Raw genomic sequence first — 20958 nt, 5'->3', positions numbered from 1 at the left:
TTCCTCTGAAGCATACAGTAATCGTATTCAGAACAATTAACTTCAAGTAGCTAGCATGGATAGATACAAGTGCATTTTCACAGGAAGATCTTGCATAGTTCAGCTTGTTTGTGTTACCTGTGCAGAGATAGTGCAGCCAGGTCAACTTCCTCCCGCTGAAGTGCTGATTATAGAACATCTCAAACTGTTAAGAACAAAGCAAAGTCATAAATTGCTCCCCAACGCCCTCCTCTCATGTTAGTATGAATTTCTGCAATCAACACTTCGTCACCGTCTCCCAGGGGAGTCAACTCACCATCTGTACGCTCTTCTCTAGTTCTTGGGGGATGGCGAAAGTGGAGGAGGGGACGTGTGTGAGAGGCCACGCTCCAGCCTGCAACCACATGACAGACAACATCACACAGTTAGGCTGGAAACATGACAAGCAACATGGACACTTGGCCTTTCCTGACTTATCATTATGTGATGGATTTGGATGTACAAAAATCAAATCAAATTTTAGTCTCATTAGGATCAGATCTTTAAAATGAGATATGCAAGTCAAAAGGCTCATGTTGCGATTCTATGTAGTTTTGATGCAAACACTCAACATATCTTTCTGAATTGATAAATGATAATCATAACATTTCAATAACTAGAGACCATCTTGCGATGGCATCACATGACCTGCGACCAAGCGAATGTCAGCCAGGGGTGTAAAGTGTGTCTAGTGTGTGTGTGTGTGTGTGTGTGTGTGTGGGGGGGGGGGGGGGGGGGGATTGCTCGGATCATGCCCATTTTCAAACTCAACCTTCATTTTTAATGTCAACTACAACTACACACACACCTGTAAAGTTTCATGACTGCATCTTGGTTTTGACACTATCACGTTCACAAAATATGTCCAAAGACAGACATATCAACACCTGTTAAAGTACTCAAAATGGCTTCAATGGTAGTTCCCGCTGCAATAGGTGTCTCCAGGAACAGATTTTAACACGCACGCACACACACAAACAAACAAACAAACAAGGTGAAAACAATAACAGCTGACGCTATCTCGGCTGGTAACTAGGCTTCCTACAAAATTTCCATTTCAAATTCCAAACTTTTTCCAGACCTTAATTTCTTGAATGGATGAGAATATGGTCAGTGTTCACTAGTATGTTAGGTGATAGTGGCTGTCACTCTATTACCAGCTAAAACTGGAGGAAATGTATCACTACTATCACTTATATTTCTGTTGTTATAGACCGAAATGGCCTGAAACTATTCCCTGTCTATCATCTTTCTTTCTACACTTTGAATATATTCAATAATAAAGATCATAATACTGGTGGTATTAAAATGTGTCCTTTTGCACTGGCCACAGCTCTAGCTGTCCTGTTATGAATATTGTCTACTTGATAAACCAATTCCCATTGACAAACCTGCTCTCTCCCAAGCTTCTTTTACATTAAAGGGACATTTCTCCATAAATGCTCAGCCAAACAGCACAAGGGACAATTAGATCACAGCTTAGGTATATTATTGTCACGCCCCCTTACCCACCCTACAATCTCTCTATTACAATATCTCTCATTTGTCCGTCCAACACTCACTAGCCGTTTTATATCAGTTGGAAAGCAGACATTGAGATCCACATCTATCTATTGGCCATCACTCCGTCCCTTCTGCCCGTCCCGTCGCCTGCATCCTCTCCTCCACCTCACCTGTAATACGTAGATCTGGAAGCTGATCCCCAGGTCCACCACCGCCTCCTGGGTCTTGATGAAATTGTTGAACTTGTTGTTGAGGTCGGCGCTCACGCTCATGTCTGTGTACATTCTATGGAGTTTGCTCGTGAACTCGTAGCCGCAAGCTTGCTGCAGGATTAAGGATAGGGGGGGGAGGAAGTTTGGCCAGCGGGGGTCACAGAGAGGACAAGGTGAGAGGAAGGAGGGGAACATTATGAGTGTGTCCTTTGTGGTCACTCGCAAATATGACACTTGATGACAGATAACCACAGGGGGGTCGAATTAATCACATGCTTTGTGGGCCGGTTCCACTCCCAGCTAAGATTCAGAGTACCAGTGACTTTTCCTTAAGGCCCTGGCTTTGTGAAACACAAAGCACACCATGTTTTTAATTTCCATCAGTTGTACATTTACCTTTAGTTTGTTGATCATGGCTTCTTCTGAGTCCATTGATAATGATAGGCCATGTATTAACCGCTTTGCTAGCATTCTGGCATAAAACTGTGAAAACCAGAAAAAAACAAGACTTCAAACAACAAATACTGAGAAGAGACACTTTGGTGATGGAGGGACAAATCTATTGTGTTGTGTATTTTGAGACTATTGAAGATACTAAAATTGACACATGCTACAAGACTACGTAATATTTTACGCCCAAGAAACCGCCAGAGAAAACAAGTGTGTTTTTATAACCATTTTCTAATTGGTATGCGGTTGTTTAATTCGGATGAATCAGTGAATCAGTGCAGGCTTGGTCACCTTCTGGAAGACGTCCTTGTCGTCTATGTACTTGAACACTGTGATGAAACTGGTCAGCTTGTCCTCCACCTCGTTCTCCGTCATTCCTTTCGCAGACTTCTTCAGCAGATTGTCACAGTACTTGGCCAGCTGTACAGAGGGACACAAGGGGGATGAGACCAGGTCAAGGCCCTGTGTGTGTGTGTGTGTGTGTGTGTGTGTGTGTGTGTGTGTGTGTGTGTGTGTGTGTGTGTGTGTGTGTGTGTGTGTGTGTGTGTGTGTGTGTGTGTGTGTGTGTGTGTGTGTGTGTGTGTGTGTGTGTGTGTGTGTGTGTGTGTGTGTGTGTGTGTGTGTGTGTGTGTGTGTGTGTGTGTGCAATCACCAGTTCAGGGGCTTTGCAGATGGACTTGGGCTCCCTGTAGTTCACTACAGACGTCAAAGCCTGAGAAAGAGAGAACATGTCAAACAAACAACACCTGACAGATTGAGGCACACAATTGCAATGATGAAAAAGACTTTCAAACATGTTGCCAAATTCAACTAACTCTAGCTAACAGCAGTTTTTTTTTATAGAACACAATCATATTGGGGAATAGGGAGCTTCTCAACAACCTCCTCACTTTTGCCCTCTAGTGGCTGTATCTTGTTATGAGTAATTCCTGTGCTGTTCCACTAAGCACTGGCCTTTGAAGTCATACCTTATCAAGTGCACTCATGAAGTGCTGATCTCCATTCAGAACTGTGTTAATGAGCTGAACAAATTTACTGTGAACCTCCAGCACCGACTCCACAAACTGGGTTGGCATCTAGAGGAGCCAGAGGAGAAAGACAAAGATGCATTAGTACAGGAATGATGTGCAGCGAAAGCTTCGTTTATACATTTTATAATATCAATCATGTATAATATCAAAAGTGATTGCCACACTATTCATTGCAGCCTTTCCCCGTGTCCATTTTAAAACAATAGGCCACTACAGACAGAACACTGCCACCTCTGTGGGAGAAAAGGTGGTATGAGAATATTAACATTTAGCCCAAAACACAAGTAATAACAAGTTAGGGCTGTGCCAAATAGTTCAGCATCTGAATATTTGAATGCTCAGTTGAGTGCAGTTTGCACTTTGCAGTATCCTTCTCTTAGTGTGTGGCTTCTGTGATTATATTTATCTTGAATTCTTCCAATAGCCTGCATATTGTGAATGGTGATGACTGAATGAACAAACTGAAACTATTAGGGCTTAATATACATGAATGGTTGACTGAGAAGCTAGATGTTGTACTAGCGATCATCCTAGTACAATGTTTGTACTGTGAAATTTTCACTGTAGTTATAATTCATTCATCCTACAAGTGCAGGGAAATGTAATGGTTTTACCATGAAAAAGTAGTCAAATCAAGCTAAATTTAAGTTCTTTGACCACTTATAACTTATGACAACAATAACAACTTGTGTGAGAATCAAAACATGCACAAATGTGGAAGTAACACTATAATTACCTTCAGCCCTCACAGGTATAAAGAAAACTAGAACGACCGCACCGCGGTTATATGCCTCCGCCAGCAAATGAGCAGTCGACATGCATGTCTGTCCAGACTTTGACGTTTGAGCCAAATGTGAAGAAAATTTTCTGTCAAGGTGTTACTGAGCTATGTCATTACTGAGCTTGAAAATGGCGTTCGTGAGGTCACAGTGACCTTGACCTTTGACCACCAAAATGTAATCAGTTTATCCTTGAGTCCAAGTGGACGTTTGAGGCAAATTAGATGAAATTCTGTCGAGGCGTTCCTGAGATATCACGTTAACGAGCATGAAACAAGCGGTCGTGAGGTTACAGTGACCTTGAACTTTGACCACCAAAATCTCATCAGTTCATCCTTGAGTCCAAGTGAACGTTTGAGGCAAATTGCAAGAAATTCCGTCAAGGTGTTCTTGAGATATTGCGTTAACAAGCTTGAAAATGACGTCCGTGAGGCCACAGTGACCTTAACCTTTGTCCTTTGACCACCAAAATCTAATCCGTTCATCCTTGACTCCAAGTGGACGTTTGAGGCAAATTCAAAGAAATTCCATCAAGGCATTACTGAGATATTGCGTTAACGAGCTTGAAAATGGCGGTCGTGAGGTCACAGTGACCTTGAACTTTGACCACCAAAATAGAATCAGTCCATCCTTGAGTGCAAGTCAATGTTTGAGGCAAATTTGATGAAATTCCGTCAAGGAATGGGTTCCTCAGATATCGCGAACATTGGACGGACGTACAACCCGAATCCATAATGCCGCCGGCCTGGCTGTCGCTGGCGGAGGCATAGAAATATAGTGGAAATGCTTTCTCCTGCTCGCACACACACATACACAGAATACCACCCACCCACCCCCACCCCCCCCCCCCCCCACACACACACACACACACACACACACACACACACAGAGCTGTAGTACTGACGTTTTCCAGAGAGAGGTTACTGGTAGCTCGGAGTCCCTCGTTGTGGATGTGGACCTGCAGTTCCTGGATCATGTGAGGTAAACCACTGGACACGGCCCGCAGCAGTGTGTACATGTTCGCCATGTCTGCACAAAGACACAGTTAGTTAGTTCATGTTAGCCATGTCTGCACAAAGACACAGTTAGTTAGTTCATGTTAGCCATGTCTGCACAAAGACACAGTTAGTTAGTTCATGTTAGCCATGTCTGCACAAAGACACACCGTTAGTTAGTTCATGTTAGCCATGTCTGCACAAAGACACAGTTAGTTAGTTCATGTTAGCCATGTCTGCACAAAGACACACAGTTAGTTAGTTCATGTTAGCCATGTCTGCACAAAGACACACCGTTAGTTAGTTCATGTTAGCCATGTCTGCACAAAGACACAGTTAGTTAGTTCATGTTAGCCATGTCTGCACAAAGACACAGTTAGTTCATGTTAGCCATGTCTGCACAAAGACACAGTTAGTTCATGTTAGCCATGTCTGCACAAAGACACACAGTTAGTTCATGTTAGCCATGTCTGCACAAAGACACAGTTAGTTCATGTTAGCCATGTCTGCACAAAGACACAGTTAGTTCATGTTAGCCATGTCTGCACAAAGACACAGTTAGTTCATGTTAGCCATGTCTGCACAAAGACACAGTTAGTTCATGTTAGCCATGTCTGTACAAAGACACACAGTTAGTTCATGTTAGCCATGTCTGCACAAAGACACACAGTTAGTTCATGTTAGCCATGTCTGCACACAAAGACACACAGTTAGTTCATGTTAGCCATGTCTGCACAAAGACACAGTTAGTTCATGTTAGCCATGTCTGCACAAAGACACAGTTAGTTCATGTTAGCCATGTCTGCACAAAGACACACAGTTAGTTCATGTTAGCCATGTCTGCACAAAGACACACAGTTAGTTCATGTTAGCCATGTCTGCACAAAGACACACAGTTAGTTCATGTTAGCCATGTCTGCACAAAGACACAGTTAGTTCATGTTAGCCATGTCTGCACAAAGACACAGTTAGTTCATGTTAGCCATGTCTGCACAAAGACACAGTTAGTTCATGTTAGCCATGTCTGCACAAAGACACACAGTTAGTTCATGTTAGCCATGTCTGCACAAAGACACAGTTAGTTCATGTTAGCCATGTCTGCACAAAGACACAGTTAGTTCATGTTAGCCATGTCTGCACAAAGACACACAGTTAGTTCATGTTAGCCATGTCTGCACAAAGACACAGTTAGTTCATGTTAGCCATGTCTGCACAAAGACACAGTTAGTTCATGTTAGCCATGTCTGCACAAAGACACAGTTAGTTCATGTTAGCCATGTCTGCACAAAGACACAGTTAGTTCATGTTAGCCATGCCTGCACAAAGACACACAGTTAGTTCATGTTAGCCATGTCTGCACAAAGACACAGTTAGTTCATGTTAGCCATGTCTGCACAAAGACACACAGTTAGTTCATGTTAGCCATGTCTGCACAAAGACACAGTTAGTTCATGTTAGCCATGTCTGCACAAAGACACACAGTTAGTTCATGTTAGCCATGTCTGCACAAAGACACACAGTTAGTTCATGTTAGCCATGTCTGCACAAAGACACACAGTTAGTTCATGTTAGCCATGTCTGCACAAAGACACACAGTTAGTTCATGTTAGCCATGTCTGCACAAAGACACAGTTAGTTCATGTTAGCCATGCCTGCACAAAGACACACAGTTCATGTTAGCCATGTCTGCACAAAGACACACAGTTAGTTCATGTTAGCCATGTCTAGACAAAGACACAGTTAGTTCATGTTAGCCATGTCTGCACAAAGACACAGTTAGTTCATGTTAGCCATGTCTGCACAAAGACACACAGTTAGCTCGAACTCCCACAGCTGCACATGGTCTGTGTGTGGAGAATTCATTAGCTACAAGCTAAATCAATACTGCAGTCCTGAAAAGTATCGTTTGGACAGCTTGGACAATAACAATTATGTTCTCTTGACACTAGAGTAGGTAGTTTATCCTTGTGTGTTTTTTTTTTTAATGTAAGCCCATGTACAGTGAATGTGTAAATGGGTACAGACAGAGTGAGTGGGTGAGCAGAGTAAAAACATCCCAGGCTTAACCAGGTGCCAGACAGAATAATGTTACGGGGCAGAACGTCAGAGGTTACGTAAGACGCCATGTGTCAGTTTATGAGCTCTCATTGGTCAGTTTCATGAACAGCTGATAAGGTCACGCCATTCAGGTGCGTCAATTCAGGAGTAGTCCTTGGCTAACTTAACTAGGGTGACTGTCAATCATAGGAGGAATTCACACGGGTCGAGCTTTTGGGCTGCTGTATTCGCTGACTTTGCTCTCTGACATCATTTCCTGGGGTTCGGCAGGAAGTGTAGAGGTCTCCTGCAATGGATGAAGGAGCGTGTGTGTGGGGAAATGTTTGGCGCGAGGCTGAAACGCAGAGCCATACACTGGAGCCCGAACCGAGGATAGTGGCTTAATGATGAATGATTGACTCTTTAACCGGGAACCGAACCGAACTCGCTTACAGAGACCAAAACTAAACAAAAAAAAGAAGAAGGAATTTAAACAAGGCCAGGTGGAAACCTGGCATAGGGCCGGTGCATGGTAGCCTATTGCCTATTACTTATCCTACTGCATAGGCTAAAGTACCCGCTAACGTTCACGTAGCATATTAATTAATTAATCGTTCGGGGAATAGCTTATTATACGCTGTAACGTTATGGACTGCTAACGTTCATGTAGCATATTAATTAATCGTTCGGGCAATTGGTTATTATACGCTGTAACGTTATGGAGATTTCATTTAAATTACTGCCTGTCTATTGTGTTATGTTATACAACTGCTACGGACTCCACTCGCCAGCACCCCCCTCCCCCCAGCTCTTTCTAAACAAAGACTCCTCATGTCTCCACTCCGCGAGTGCATATAGTGGAGACATACCTAGCAACAATGAGATGATAGCCTATTACTTAGCCTACTGCATAGGCTAAAGTACCTGCTAACGTTCACGTAGCATATTCATTACCCTTACTGTGGCATGTGAAGCTGCAGCGTCCTCTGTGTAACGAGCAAAAAAGTAGTGTGGAGCTGCAGCGTCCTCCGTGTCCGTGTAACGAGCTAGCCACAGTATACCTGGGCCGTTTCTCAATACCAAGAATGCGTTCTTGTTCTTGTGTTCTTGGGGAGAACGTTCTTGCTAGTCGTTCTTGGAAGAATTAACTTGCTAGGTCACAAGCACACATGACGCTGTTGGCAGTTTGAGATGATGCGTTCTTGAGGGTATTGCGCAAACCAGCGCAGAGGCCGCCTGCAGTACTACACAAATAAAAAGCTCAGCTGATGTAGATGCAGCCAATTGTGCTCTGGAACCTTTTGCCATGTTTCGCCATAAATGTTCGTAAAGTGGCACTTATTGAAACCTACTACCCTGCTTGTAGGCATCAAAAGTCATCAGAAATTAATTTAGTGATGAAATAAAACCTTAAATTGTAAAAAACTTTCCGGAGCTTATGGCGTCTTCTCTGCTGCGTTCTGCCTCTGCTTATGCCGAAATGCATGCTGGGAGTGTGGAAATACATTTAGAACCTGAATCCGTGCTCAAATGGTCTGGGCGACAGAGTCGAATGTAGGGGCCCTGCTGTGCATGCTGCACACCGGCCCCAAAAAAAAGTCTAGTTGAAACATGGTGGGGCGTGTAGGGGGTGGGTGGGATTTGCAACAAAGGAAAACACGGCATGCAACACAATGAGGACAGGAGTGGACTGACCCTCTCTCTTCTCCTGCCGGATGATGCTCTGGCACTCCCCGTGGAGGAACTGCAGGTGATCCGCCACCATCCTCTGCTGGCATTCGTGGATGACTTTGGCATAGGAGGTGGGGTGCAGGTACTTCCGACATCGCACCTCCTCGTCTTTCAACCGCCCTAAGACCTGGAGGAGGTGACAAGAGGAAGAGAGAAGGACGTCACGGCAGGGAGAGATTTGTTGACACAGTTTAGTGTAAGACAGGCTGGCTCCTTGTTGATAACATACGCCAGGATGCCAACAAATCAGTCAAACGGGATCAAAAAAGTAACCTTATTTTCTGTCCACCGCCATTCATACACTGCCCTGGTGCCGGGTAAAGCCTGGCTGATTATCCTGTTTACAGGCCAGAGGGATACATCTATCAGAGAAATCTGATTATTGCCAATTGATTCGCAGTCCGTGGAGAGGGAACGGGGGAGAGAGAGAATAATGTGTGAAGTTGTCCAGGGGTCTGTGATCTCGCTCTTGGCGGGTAAACGGTACGGCTAATAGTCAGATTAAAACTCTTATGTCACCAGATTAAAATCACCCAGCACGCCCAACCACCCACACGCCCGCCCGCCCACACACACACACACACACACACACACACACACACACACACACACACACACGCCCACACACACACACACCCACCCACCCACCCACCCACATGCCCCCACACACAGGCGCCAGGCTGCACTGTGGGCGTCATCAGAACTAACCAGTTTTGTTTTTAATTTTTGTTTACACTAGGGGTTTAGTTTCAGTTAGTTAGTTTCCACAGTGGGTTTGTTTGTTTCAGTTTAGTTTTTAATCTTTAGTTTCAGTTTAGTTTTTATTGCTGAAAAATGTTTAGTTTCAGTTTAGTTTTCAGTATTAGATTTAGTTTATTTGTATTACCGTATATGTCAGGGGTGAAATTTAAGAAATTCAGAATTCACTCACACACAAAGTCACGAGAGAGACTGAGGGAGGAGAGAGGAGAGAGGGGTAGAGAGACTGAGGGAGAGAGAGAGAGGGAGACATTGTGCGTGCGCAAAACACTATGACATACAAACCTGCCCCCCTCCTCCCCTACCACAAAAGAAACAACCATCTCTCCATTCAGCCTACCTTTTCCATATACTGTGAGCAATTGGATTCTTGCAGTAGATTGGAGGCTTCCTGTTTGTAATACTCTCCCGTTCTCGTCAGAAATGGCCCTTCAAAGATTTCCTGATAAAACTGAAACACAGGCAGAGGAGGTGAATCACACATGATCTGGCCAACGCAGTCACACATAAGCCTGGATGGCCACTCTATTATTTACAGTCCACAATCATCAGGGAACAGTGCACATTAATCATGTGATCATGTGATCATAGGGCTGTACCCGTCTCATAATTCTGCCAGTCAAATCAGATTTGGCTGTTCAATACGAACATTCTACTATTCTTTTTTCTTTCTTTTAACAAGGCTATATGGTAATCAGAAAATTCATTGGCATGAGCTTGTTTGATTTGTATGGTTTAATTGGGACTTGGTTTTACGGTATTAATAGGCTGATACTTATACCAAAATAGGCTATATATCATGATCTATTGGGAGAAACCAAGCAATTCTATGTAAAATCAGACATTCAGCACCCCAATATAGCCGGAATGGAATAATCCTTGTTTCATAAGCACATTTTGCGACTATTTGGAGTCGCCCCTGTGTGATCATGACAATACACAGAAACGGGAAATAATGAGATGACGCAGGAATCATTAGAAATAATGGCAGCTGTATGCCTAGGAGCAGAAATTGAAAGATGCCTTTCTATGCAAGTTTTGGATTTGCGATCTTGGTTTTGGATTTGGCCAGATCAACATCAACAATAGCTGAATAGTCTGAACGATAGACCATGTAACACAGCACAGTGCAAATATGATTGATTGGGAGAGCATCAGAGGAGGTGCTGCTGTCTCACCTTCAGCGGGAACTTCTTCTTGTACTGTTCAACATGAACAAAGGAGTTGATGACCCCATGGATTACCTTCTGGTTAGGGTCCTCGCCGCAACGGTCACTGGAAGAAAAGAAGCTGGTGTTAGGACTGATCTTTTTACAGTGCTAGTTTTGTGTGAGTAGAGGCTAGATACTTGGCTAGAATCCAAATCCTTCGAAATCTTGTGTTGGAACCTTTTACTTTTTTGGGGGAGGGGAGGGCGGGGGGGGGGACAAGCCACTGGGTAACTTTTATGCTGCGTTGATAAGTGCTTATTCATCACACTTGTGCAGTTGTGCACCCTAGGCTTGCCGCGATAATAGGTGTTACCGGTGTTACACGGTGGTGAGGCATACACCGATTACATAACATGCCCACCGGTAACACCTTCAACTCCACCCGCTCGTGCCAGTTTCAGCATGCACTTAGCTGCGCTGGTGTATATTACAAGCGCTCCCTCTATCCTGGCTGTCTGAGTGCATCATATCTCTGGTTAGACAGACCAGCAAGTAACCCTTAGTTGTACATGTTGTGAACACAATCCCCCCTCACACATGTAGGTAAGACCCTTATCTACGCCTGTGTGTATTCTCTTGCCACTGCCATCTCTGGAAATGTGGTTTTAACAGAGCTAAATCTCCGCTAGCATTGATGCTAATATGTTAGCTAAACCTCCGCCAACATTGATGGTAATAATTAGCATTGATGACTTAGCTGTGATAAAAGCACATGCTGTCTGATGCTACTCAGCTATCGTCATTGCCTGGTTTACTGCTGCTTGCTGGACACGTTAATCCCATGGCCAGAAAATAATCCCAAATTTGTGGCTAATGATGTTAGTTTCTTTTCTCCAGGAGGAGAGTCTTTCCCCAGTGTTTAACGTTATGTGAGGCTGACAGACAGCGCTCACAACAGCGCGCAGCAGCAGGGATGGGAGGAGCTGACTGAGAAACATGGGGTAGAAAGGTCTGTGTGCAAAGTAGCCTAATTTATAGACCGACAAACGTAACTGCTCCAAACTATTCTCTGTGGTTAACCTGACATCCCTACCACGCTTGCATTATGACTATCTTGACGGGTGTGTCGGACTGAGAGCAGTTAAATTATTATTATTATTTATTTTTACGGTGTAACCGGGTCACGTGTTTATTATCCAGTGAGAAAATGTCCACAGCGTGGCATCCCTAGTGCACCCCCACTTTGTCGACAGAACAGTGCCACAAATATTGCATGACACAGGTTTTGCAATAATAATAAAAATTAAAAAAATAAATGCATGGACAAGACATGAGCAAAGCAGGTGGAGTCCCAAACTAATTAACTAATAAAAGCTGTGGGGCAACAGGTGCAGCAGAAAATAAGTAATTTCTCTTATCTCTCCAGAAGCAGACGGCGAGACATATTCATTGTGTGTCCGTTCGGCAAAGAAAAACCCATTTCACAAAATAACCACCGGTGGCTCGGCTTGTGTGAAGAACTAACTTTTTGATTTCGTTCAGCAGCATCCGGATCATGACAGCCTGGAGGGGTTCGATCATGAGCTTCCTCCACATATCTAGCGCCAACTGCAACAACAAAGACAATACAGCATATCACCACAACACAGACAGATCCTGGTGTCTGCAACAACAAAGACAATACAGCATATCACCACAACACAGACAGATCCTGGTGTCGGCCAGGTGTAAGGTGACATCTGGACCTGGGTTCATCACATGTACTCTCCTCACTTTGATCTAATAACCCAGTCGGGTGTGGATGTGTGCGCGTGCAGGGACGTCTACCATCTGCAAAGGCTTCAGCTGAGATGCATTTCCTACCAGTGTGTTAATCGGAGAGCATACCTCTCCAATCTCCATGAGCGGCTCGTTCATGTCCACTCCTCCATAGCCATACTGTAGGTCTGCCTCTGTTAGTTTGTTCTTCTTGATGAACTGAGTGTTGAGATACCTGAACAAAAGGGGCGATTGGGGAGAGTGTTAAACAACTTAGGTTAATGCAGAAATCCTGCCGTAATGCATCAACCTCATCTCAAAGAGCTTTTGTGTGTGTGTGTGTGTGTGTGTGTGTGCGTGTGTGTGTGTGTGTGTGTGTGCGTGTGTGTGCGTGCGCGTGTGCGTGTGTGTGTGTGTGTGTGCGCATGCGTGCACGCCAGTGTTGTAGTCGAGTCGAGTCAGACTCTTTTTTAGGACTTGTGACTCGACTTGGACTTGAGCATTCATGCATTTGGACTCGGAAGTTGGAGACTCGGACTCAGACTTGTGAATAATTGATGAAGACTGTTTTTTTTTGTAATAGGCCCTAATAATTTGGCATAAGATATTGATAGCTATATTAATATTGTGACATTATTCAATTTTGTGCAAGGGCAGGCACGTGTGTTCCAGCTACATGTGGATTCGCAAGCTCATGTTCAGTAACTCTGGACTCGGACTTGGACTCAGATAATGGGAACTCAACTCGTCTCGGACTCTTCTTTGGTAACTCAGACTTGGACTCAGACGCTGGGGACTCGAGACTTGTGACTACAACACTGATGTGTGTTTATATAATCCTCTTGTAAAACAATTAACAGGAACAATTTCATCAATTGCATTGCATTGTATTTATGCATTTGATCTAATGCTGCAGTGACCACTGTATAACCATCCTCAATCAAATAAAAAAGAATTATGCTAAATAATAATCATATTAATATTAATAATAATAATAATAATAATAATAATAATAATTATTATTATTATTATTATAAAAGCTATGTGTAACATAGGATAAAGGAGGGTGTAGCTTCTCTTGTTTTTGCACTGGTCAAAATAATCGTATTCAGAATAGGTGAACAGATAATAAGAAACGAGGCCAAATAAAGAGAAACATGGAGATGGAGATAAGGATCAAGAACAGTGCAGTAAAGGATCAAGAACAGTGCAGTAAAGGATCAAGAACAGTGCAGTAAAGGATCAAGAACAGTGCAGTAAAGGTTAGGCCAGATTAAAACACAATGACATTAATGGCAATAAAGTGCTATACCTACAAACTTCACAAATGGCTACATTTCAGCATTTTCACATCAGGAGACATTTCCCCTCTCACTGGGGTTTTATATTTCATCAAAGCACATAACATTTAAGTATAAATATCAAGAAGCTTAATTTTCTGGTCTAAGAAAAAGTACTTAGAAGCTGGATCGCCGTCAATGGGCTGTCATATTCTATATTCCAATATATATTTGAATATAAAAATGAAAAGAATATTCAAATATGAAAAATTAATATTAGGTTTTTACAGCTATCAGACAGATTGACAGACACTTTGAGATCATGCCAATCTCCATTGGCTGACTCAATCCACCTTAAATGACAAGTAGTTTTCACAGCTGTGTTGTCTGCTTCTATCAGTGGGACAGCGATGACACTCGCCCCCATTCCTCTCATAAGCTCAAGATTTGACAAGTGTAAAACACTAGCATGACTAAGTGCTAAATGACAGCTAAAATGACTAGTTAGTGTAGAGCACCAAATAACCCTGAAAATGACGGTAGTACTAGTAACATGAGGTGTTAACATTTCAACTTCATTCATCATGTGGCAATAAGACAAAATACCTCAGTCCACTGGCCCAATCCCAAATCTTTTCTTAACCCTCAATCTTAACCCTCAAGCTCAACCCTCAATCTTAGTAGCCCTCAAAACTAAGTGTTAAGGGCTATCTTGCGACTTTAAAATGGGACACCCGGCAGATACGTCTTCAGACTGTGGGGTAGGCTTGGCGCGGTTTTAGATGTCACCGGTCTTACACGGTAGTGGGGGCTACACCGATTACATAACATGTCCACCGTTAAAACCGTTTGTTTTTATGGAGGAAGAAATGAAAGGAAAACACAGCAGTTTCAGCGTGCGCCGGGGTCAATTACAAGCGCTCCCTCTGCTGCAGTGTGGCTCCACTGTTCTGGTTAGACCAGCAACTAACGTTAGTTAACGCGCTATGCATCTTATGAACACAAATTATGCTCTCCTCATACACATGTAGGTAAGACCCTTTAGCTAAGCCTGCATGCGTGTGCATGCTGTTGTCACTGCGGGTCATCTCTGGAAATGTGCCTTTTTTTCCACAGCGAAAAGTCGATGCTAACTTAGCATCATTGCTAGCGGGAGGACTTACTTACCAGCATTCCGTGATTGCCTGCTTACTGCTGCTTGCTGGTATTGTTAATCCCATTTCAGAAAAAGTCTCCAGATGTGTCGCTAATGTTAGTTTCTTTTGAGAAAGATTGTCTCAACGGGCGTCTGAAAAGTTGTCTCGAGTCAGATCATCGATAGTCAGATGCAGCCAAGAGTTGTGAGGCAGCCAGTGTTGTATGGCTGTGAGCGTCCACGCTAACGTTAATACGTTACACAGCAGCAGCGTCTTGTCTCTATGACCCTACAGAATGGACGGTTAAAGCATAGACTCTTGCTTACTTTAAAACTTTTATTATCAACATACATATAACGTAACGTTCGCTGTAGTCTAGCTGCTGCTGAGGATATCAGACTGGTGTCTCACTGTTATTGTTCCCGGGGACAACATGCACTAGTAGGAACTAACAATCCTATTGTTTACTTTTTTTTACGGTGTCACCGGTATAACCGGTGTTGTCACGTGTTTATTACCCGGTGGGAAAATATCCACACCGTGGCATCCCTACTGTGGGGGGTAGCAATACGTCAAAGCTCCGTCCAGTCTGTCAATTCAAAAGAAGAAGGAGAGGAAAAAAGCACCCCTACAAATGTAAGTATTTCCTTGTTAATATAGATGTAGAAATTACGATAACCATTGTATTATCTTAGTTTAAATGTCATTTTATGGATTTCCGTTTTGGAGCCTAACACAATTGTTACAAAAGTTACAAAATTGTTACCAAAATGTCAGTGCAAACATTACACATAGGCTGTATCTTGATAAAAACTCAACAACGACATTACCACCGAGAATTATGGCATTTCATAACAACGTTAGCAATGTTATAATATAATAATAATATGGCTTGACCGCACCAGCACAGCTACTGTCTATCGATAGTTAGCAACAACAATTGTTGTTAGGCTCCAAAACGGAAATCAATAAAATAACATTAAACTCATGCTGTGTTCACACCGAGATATTTATTTTTCACTCTGTCGCTCGACTGAACCCTTTGGAATCACTCTGTCGCTCTGTTTAAATCGCTCATCAATAGGCACAATAATTGATGGACATCTGGGGGCTATAACGTTACGCAATGTCATGATATTTGTCCACTACTAGCCACCGTAGTGGTTTACAAGCTAAGCCTATCAGCGTGCTCCTAATGCGAGCTCTATACCGGTAGTACAGACTTCACTTCATGTCAGCTGTCAGCCTGTCAATGCGGTTTGTTGCCACACAATAAACCAGCGGTTTGTTCCAAGCCAGTGTGATCCTTGACTCACTCTCACACGGCAGCCAATCAGCATTGAACAGCAAGCGACTGATGCCAGCGTAATTTTGCTTGAGTTGGGATATTTCATCTCGGGCGACGAGCGTATTTTCTCCCTATCGCTCTGTCTCTGTCGCTCGGACGCCCAGCGATTTTTCTCCCAGGCGAATATACGCTCAATCGCTCGTTTGCATTGACTTTGTATGTAAACTCGATGCCAGCGAAAAACTTTAATAGGTCGGTGTGAACGCAGCTTAAGATAATACAATGGTTATCATAATTTTTACATCTCTATTAACAAGAAAATACTTACATTTGTAGTGCTGCTTTTTTCCTCCTTTCGCCACCATCTTCCATCTGAATGGATCTAGCTGATGACACGCAAGGGATTCTGGGATCGCACTCACCGCCAAGGGTGGTCCTGGAAAATCTTAAAACTGAGGGCCATACAGCCCTTAAACTCCACCCTTAACTTAACACTCTGAGAATCGGGACAGCACTAGCACTTCGCGGGAGCGCTGATTTTTTTATACTGAGGGTTAAGATTGAGGGTTAAGATGGGAATTGGGATTCACCCACTGTATCTCAACTCATCTTTGACAGTAACTAGTAGGGGTGTCACAATATATCGTCCCACGAAATTTCGCGATAGTAAAACGTCACGATATGTATCGTTGAGATGAAATCTCATATCGCAAAAAAAAAAAAAAAAAAAAAAAAAAAAAAAAATTCCAAAAAATAGACCAAGAAACGTCTTTGTTTGTTGAAGTTCAATGTGTGGAAAGTAGTTCAGTTGAACAAGTCTCTGAAGAGACACATGAGAAGTTATACAGGAGAGAAACGATTCAATTGAGTTTCTGGCAAAACTGTTTACTTGACAGGAAAAACTGAAGATGCATAAAAAATAGATTAAGAAAAGTCTTGTTGTTTGAGTTTGAAGAAAAACTGAAGATGCATAATGAGAATTTATACTGCTGAGAAACCTTTTAGTTCAAAGTAAATCTAAGTGACGGTGTAACTAATTCTATTTCAAGATAAGCCTTATCTCCAATCTCATGTTTTTTCTAGTTGTTATTGTAATAACAATTTCCCACAACAGCATGTTTTGTATTTGTGCATTTCAAATAAAATACTACTTTTCCAGTCATATATTGTCATTATTCAAGTTTAAAAAAATATTGTTAAAATCGTATCGTATCGTATCGTTATCGTATCGTTATCGTGAACCCAGTATCGTGATACGTATCGTATCGTGAACTGAGTGTATCGTGACACCCCTAGTAACTAGTGTATGCATATACATACCGGTATTAAGTATATGCACATGGGGGTCAGTGAAGGGTAATAAGTGACCCTCTCCTCTATAAAGAGTTTAGCGCTACTATGTTACTACTAAAGTCTGCAGCCTCGCTTCCTCTCTCGCTCACTCAAAGACACAATAAATCCCAAAGGCATACACATGCACAGGCATAGTCTGGAGGGAAGTACACATAAAAATAGGTCTGACGCCTCTCCAAGCGGGTATTGATTCAGAATGAATCAGGAGAGACCAAATGGCTGTTGGCACCACACACTATGCATTTCAAGGTAATATTATAATGTAAGCTGAAAGGCCACCCCATGCAAGTGAGACGTCCTGTCTGGAACAGTGGCCTCAAAACCCTCACATCAAACTTCAGCACACTAGCTTACAACTCAGTCTTTACCTTTTATTACTATAATTACCAAGGTTGTGATTCGTTTGCTTATTCTGTATCTATCTGTGTATCACATCGCCAAGCAGAAATAGAGGACAGCAAATGGAGTAATGTTACCTGTATAAGCAGTCCATGTAGTCCGCTCCCTTGCTGTACTCCTCCCAGTATCTGTGGTACATCACTAAAACCTTCTCCTCTGATTCCAGGACTTTCTGAAATGCACACAGATACACAACAGCTGTTACAGGAAGTAGCATAATGCGGTAACAACAACAACAACAACAACAAAATACATTGCAAATGTCCTTTGCCAGCCTCTGGAGAGTTGTTGAAAGTGTTTACCTTGTACAACTGCCGAACATGATTCTCAAGAAACACCTTGGTCTCTGTGTACAATCTTTCACCCAGGGGCTCTGGGTACGCAACACACAAGGCATAAATGTCACTGGGGTCACAGTTAAGAATAGAACAGGGATAAACAAGTTTTCATTCTGTTTTACAAACATACTTAAACGTTTAAAATGAATTATCTGAATTATTATATTATTGTATATTATTATTGTTGTTGTTATTCAGCTACTCCTTACAAATCACTTTAGTACCAGTACCTTAGCCCTAATAAATACAAATGGAGTTAATAGCTCTGCATTTCATTTTGACGTCCCCCGCTTCCTTCTTTTTTTTTAAAGAATTTTTTCCCCCTGCTTTCCCCCCATTTTATTGTCTTAACTTGGCCAATTCCCCCTGATGTTCCAGTCAGCAGTCGTTGCTCTACCCCCTCTGCCGAACTGGGGAGAGCCGTAGACTAGCACATGCTTCCTCCGATACATGTGCAGCCGCCACCCACTTCTTTTCACATGACAGCGAGGAGTTTCACCGGCAGGATGTAGCGCATGGGAGCATCACGCTATTCGCCCCAGTTCCCCTCCACCCAGAACAGGCGCCCCGATCGACCAGAGGAGGCACTGGTGCAGCGACCAGGACTCATACCCCACCGGCTTCCCACCCGCACACATGGCCAATTGTGCCTAAAGGAACGTCTGACCGAGCAGGAAGTACTGCTACCAGGAATTGAACACTGGTCTCGGTGGTGGTAGGTGAGTGCTTTTACCTCTTTTGTGCTTTTGACATCCCACACTTGAAGTATTACAGTATTATATTCAGGGACAGCGCTTTGATTTGATTAGTCATATTTTTGCGCACCCTCTTAGTAAAATAACTCTCTAAACTACCAGTGCCTATTTGAATTCGGCATATTTGGTGCTATACAAGTCTGATACAATCATTTCTATGCATGCTGCCTGCTGCTTTATTGTACTGACAAGGTGGTTCAATTCATAGTCATAGTCACTGTACTGAAATTTAGCAGAAAACTTTTGTGTTGTGATTCAAATCACAGACTCAAATATTAGGCAAGTTTGCATAGGATACGAGAACCGGTCATTCCAAGTGGCTCTCTCCACGTAGTCGAGCATCACAACTGCCTTGATTGTCGTCAGTAGCTTGTTCCATGTCTCGTCAAAATCCACCACCCGCGGCTTCAAGGACATTGTATGGTTTCTCTTTTAGCCTGACAGAAAAATGAATGAATGAATGACGACAGAAATTCACATGGCTGGATTTGTAGAATTGACTGGTCTTGTCTGTCATAATGTACCAATCCACCTAAGCATCTTGCCATTTAGGCAATTAAAAGCAAAAACTCAATATAGCCTAATTGAAAAGGTTTCAAGTTATTGGTCCAGGCATGAGTAGCACTACCAGACTTTGCACACAAAGTAAAAACTGATATTTTGTCAAGGCAGTAAAATAAATATAAGAAATTGAATCTCAAACAACATTTGTGTGCCCCTTTTCTGTGATTCAGATTATTAGTATGAAGCCCTAGATTATTTATGGAGTAGTCAATACAAATAATCTCAACATTTGCCATCATAAAGACTTTAAATAACTGTGCATTACACAGCTGTTGAATAAAGGGCAAAGTTAACAGGTCTCCATCAACATGCAAACCAAGTCAATAGAAATTAGGTTTATGATAAATAATCTACTTCAAATCAGCTGCTCACATTAATAAGGTAGCTGGCAAACAAAATATGATATAAACATTGTGGTCAAGTTCATGGCCTCTATTAACGCTTATCAACAATGTGCATAGACAGTCAATGGGGTAACCATTACACATGAATACAATTGTATCAGAGGAATTTGCTTCGCAAGACTGCTGAATACCAGTATATACTTCCGTAAAGACTTAGGTTTATCTGTGACACAATAATTCTGAGGTTACCTACAAGGAGGAGAAAGCAGGCCCTGTGATGGTTCTCGTCATTCAAACCAGTTGATTTAACGTCACAGAAAACATTGCAACATCATGCACAATTTCCTTGCTCGTTACGTTATTTCATATCAAACGACATCCATCTTATACCGTGGAGTGTTATAATTACTGAGTAAACAGCCTATCTACAAAGATATACCATGCAGTTATGGAAATGGCAAGTTACTAGCTAGCGAAATGCCAATCCCAAAATAGGAAGGCTAGCTAACAGGCTAACTAGCATCTACCTAGCATGCTACTTCTTCCTGCTAAAGTCAATACAGTTTTACCTGCGGAGGCAACCAGCAAGTTAGCTAGCAGGGAGTTAGCCTAGCTATCGTTAGCAAATATGGGCTTCTTCGTTGCAATTTCCCTACATTTGCACTGACAGCACAGCAAACGCTGGTATTATTGTTAACAAGAACAAGTCACTGAGGTCAAGCCATAAGTTTTGAACAGTACGTACCTCTGTACAGTATTTACTTGTTATAAAACTCAAGTTTCTCCGCTGTCACAGGCTTGATGTGTCTCACTTACAGGTCTTCCATTACGCTACCTCTTGGATTATACCATTGTATCAGCTGGAGGAGTATATTGGACGAACGTTTTATCTTTACAAAGCTTGTTTGAGGGAATGTAGTTTATTTAATAACACATATACTATTTACACCTATGTATAAGAGTGGGACAAATCCCATTCAGAATTAACTCACGAAACCACATATTCCGGAGGTAATATCTATGTAATATCCCTACATTTTAAAATGGTATCGGCTAAAACTACGGAAGCCTCTTAGG

At 42.5% G+C, this 20958-nt stretch overlaps 1 protein-coding gene across 1 annotated transcript in view; it reads right to left on the bottom strand.

Moving 5' to 3' along the window:
- Nucleotides 1-20711, bottom strand: part of cul2 (cullin 2) — a 28965-nt gene extending 8254 nt beyond the window's left edge. The window contains exons 1-17 of the mRNA XM_083658156.1: nt 20627-20711; nt 19272-19410; nt 18183-18285; nt 17958-18052; nt 12554-12659; nt 12192-12274; nt 10694-10790; nt 9856-9966; nt 8721-8883; nt 4898-5022; nt 3152-3259; nt 2836-2895; nt 2475-2603; nt 2130-2216; nt 1692-1844; nt 296-373; nt 118-184 (exon numbers count right to left, since the gene is read on the bottom strand). Coding sequence (XP_083514282.1) covers nt 118-184; nt 296-373; nt 1692-1844; nt 2130-2216; nt 2475-2603; nt 2836-2895; nt 3152-3259; nt 4898-5022; nt 8721-8883; nt 9856-9966; nt 10694-10790; nt 12192-12274; nt 12554-12659; nt 17958-18052; nt 18183-18285; nt 19272-19390 — 1684 coding nt within the window. The 5' untranslated portion in view covers nt 19391-19410; nt 20627-20711. The remainder of the gene's footprint in view (nt 1-117; nt 185-295; nt 374-1691; nt 1845-2129; nt 2217-2474; nt 2604-2835; nt 2896-3151; nt 3260-4897; nt 5023-8720; nt 8884-9855; nt 9967-10693; nt 10791-12191; nt 12275-12553; nt 12660-17957; nt 18053-18182; nt 18286-19271; nt 19411-20626) is intronic.
- Nucleotides 20712-20958: the final 247 nt, after the last annotated feature.

Source organism: Poromitra crassiceps (assembly GCF_964638095.1).
Source record: "Poromitra crassiceps genome assembly, chromosome: 2".
In the NCBI taxonomy this organism is placed as follows: Eukaryota; Metazoa; Chordata; class Actinopteri; order Beryciformes; family Melamphaidae; genus Poromitra; species Poromitra crassiceps.
Note: the sequence above shows the minus strand (reverse complement) of the source record. Positions and strands in the feature narration are given on the sequence as shown.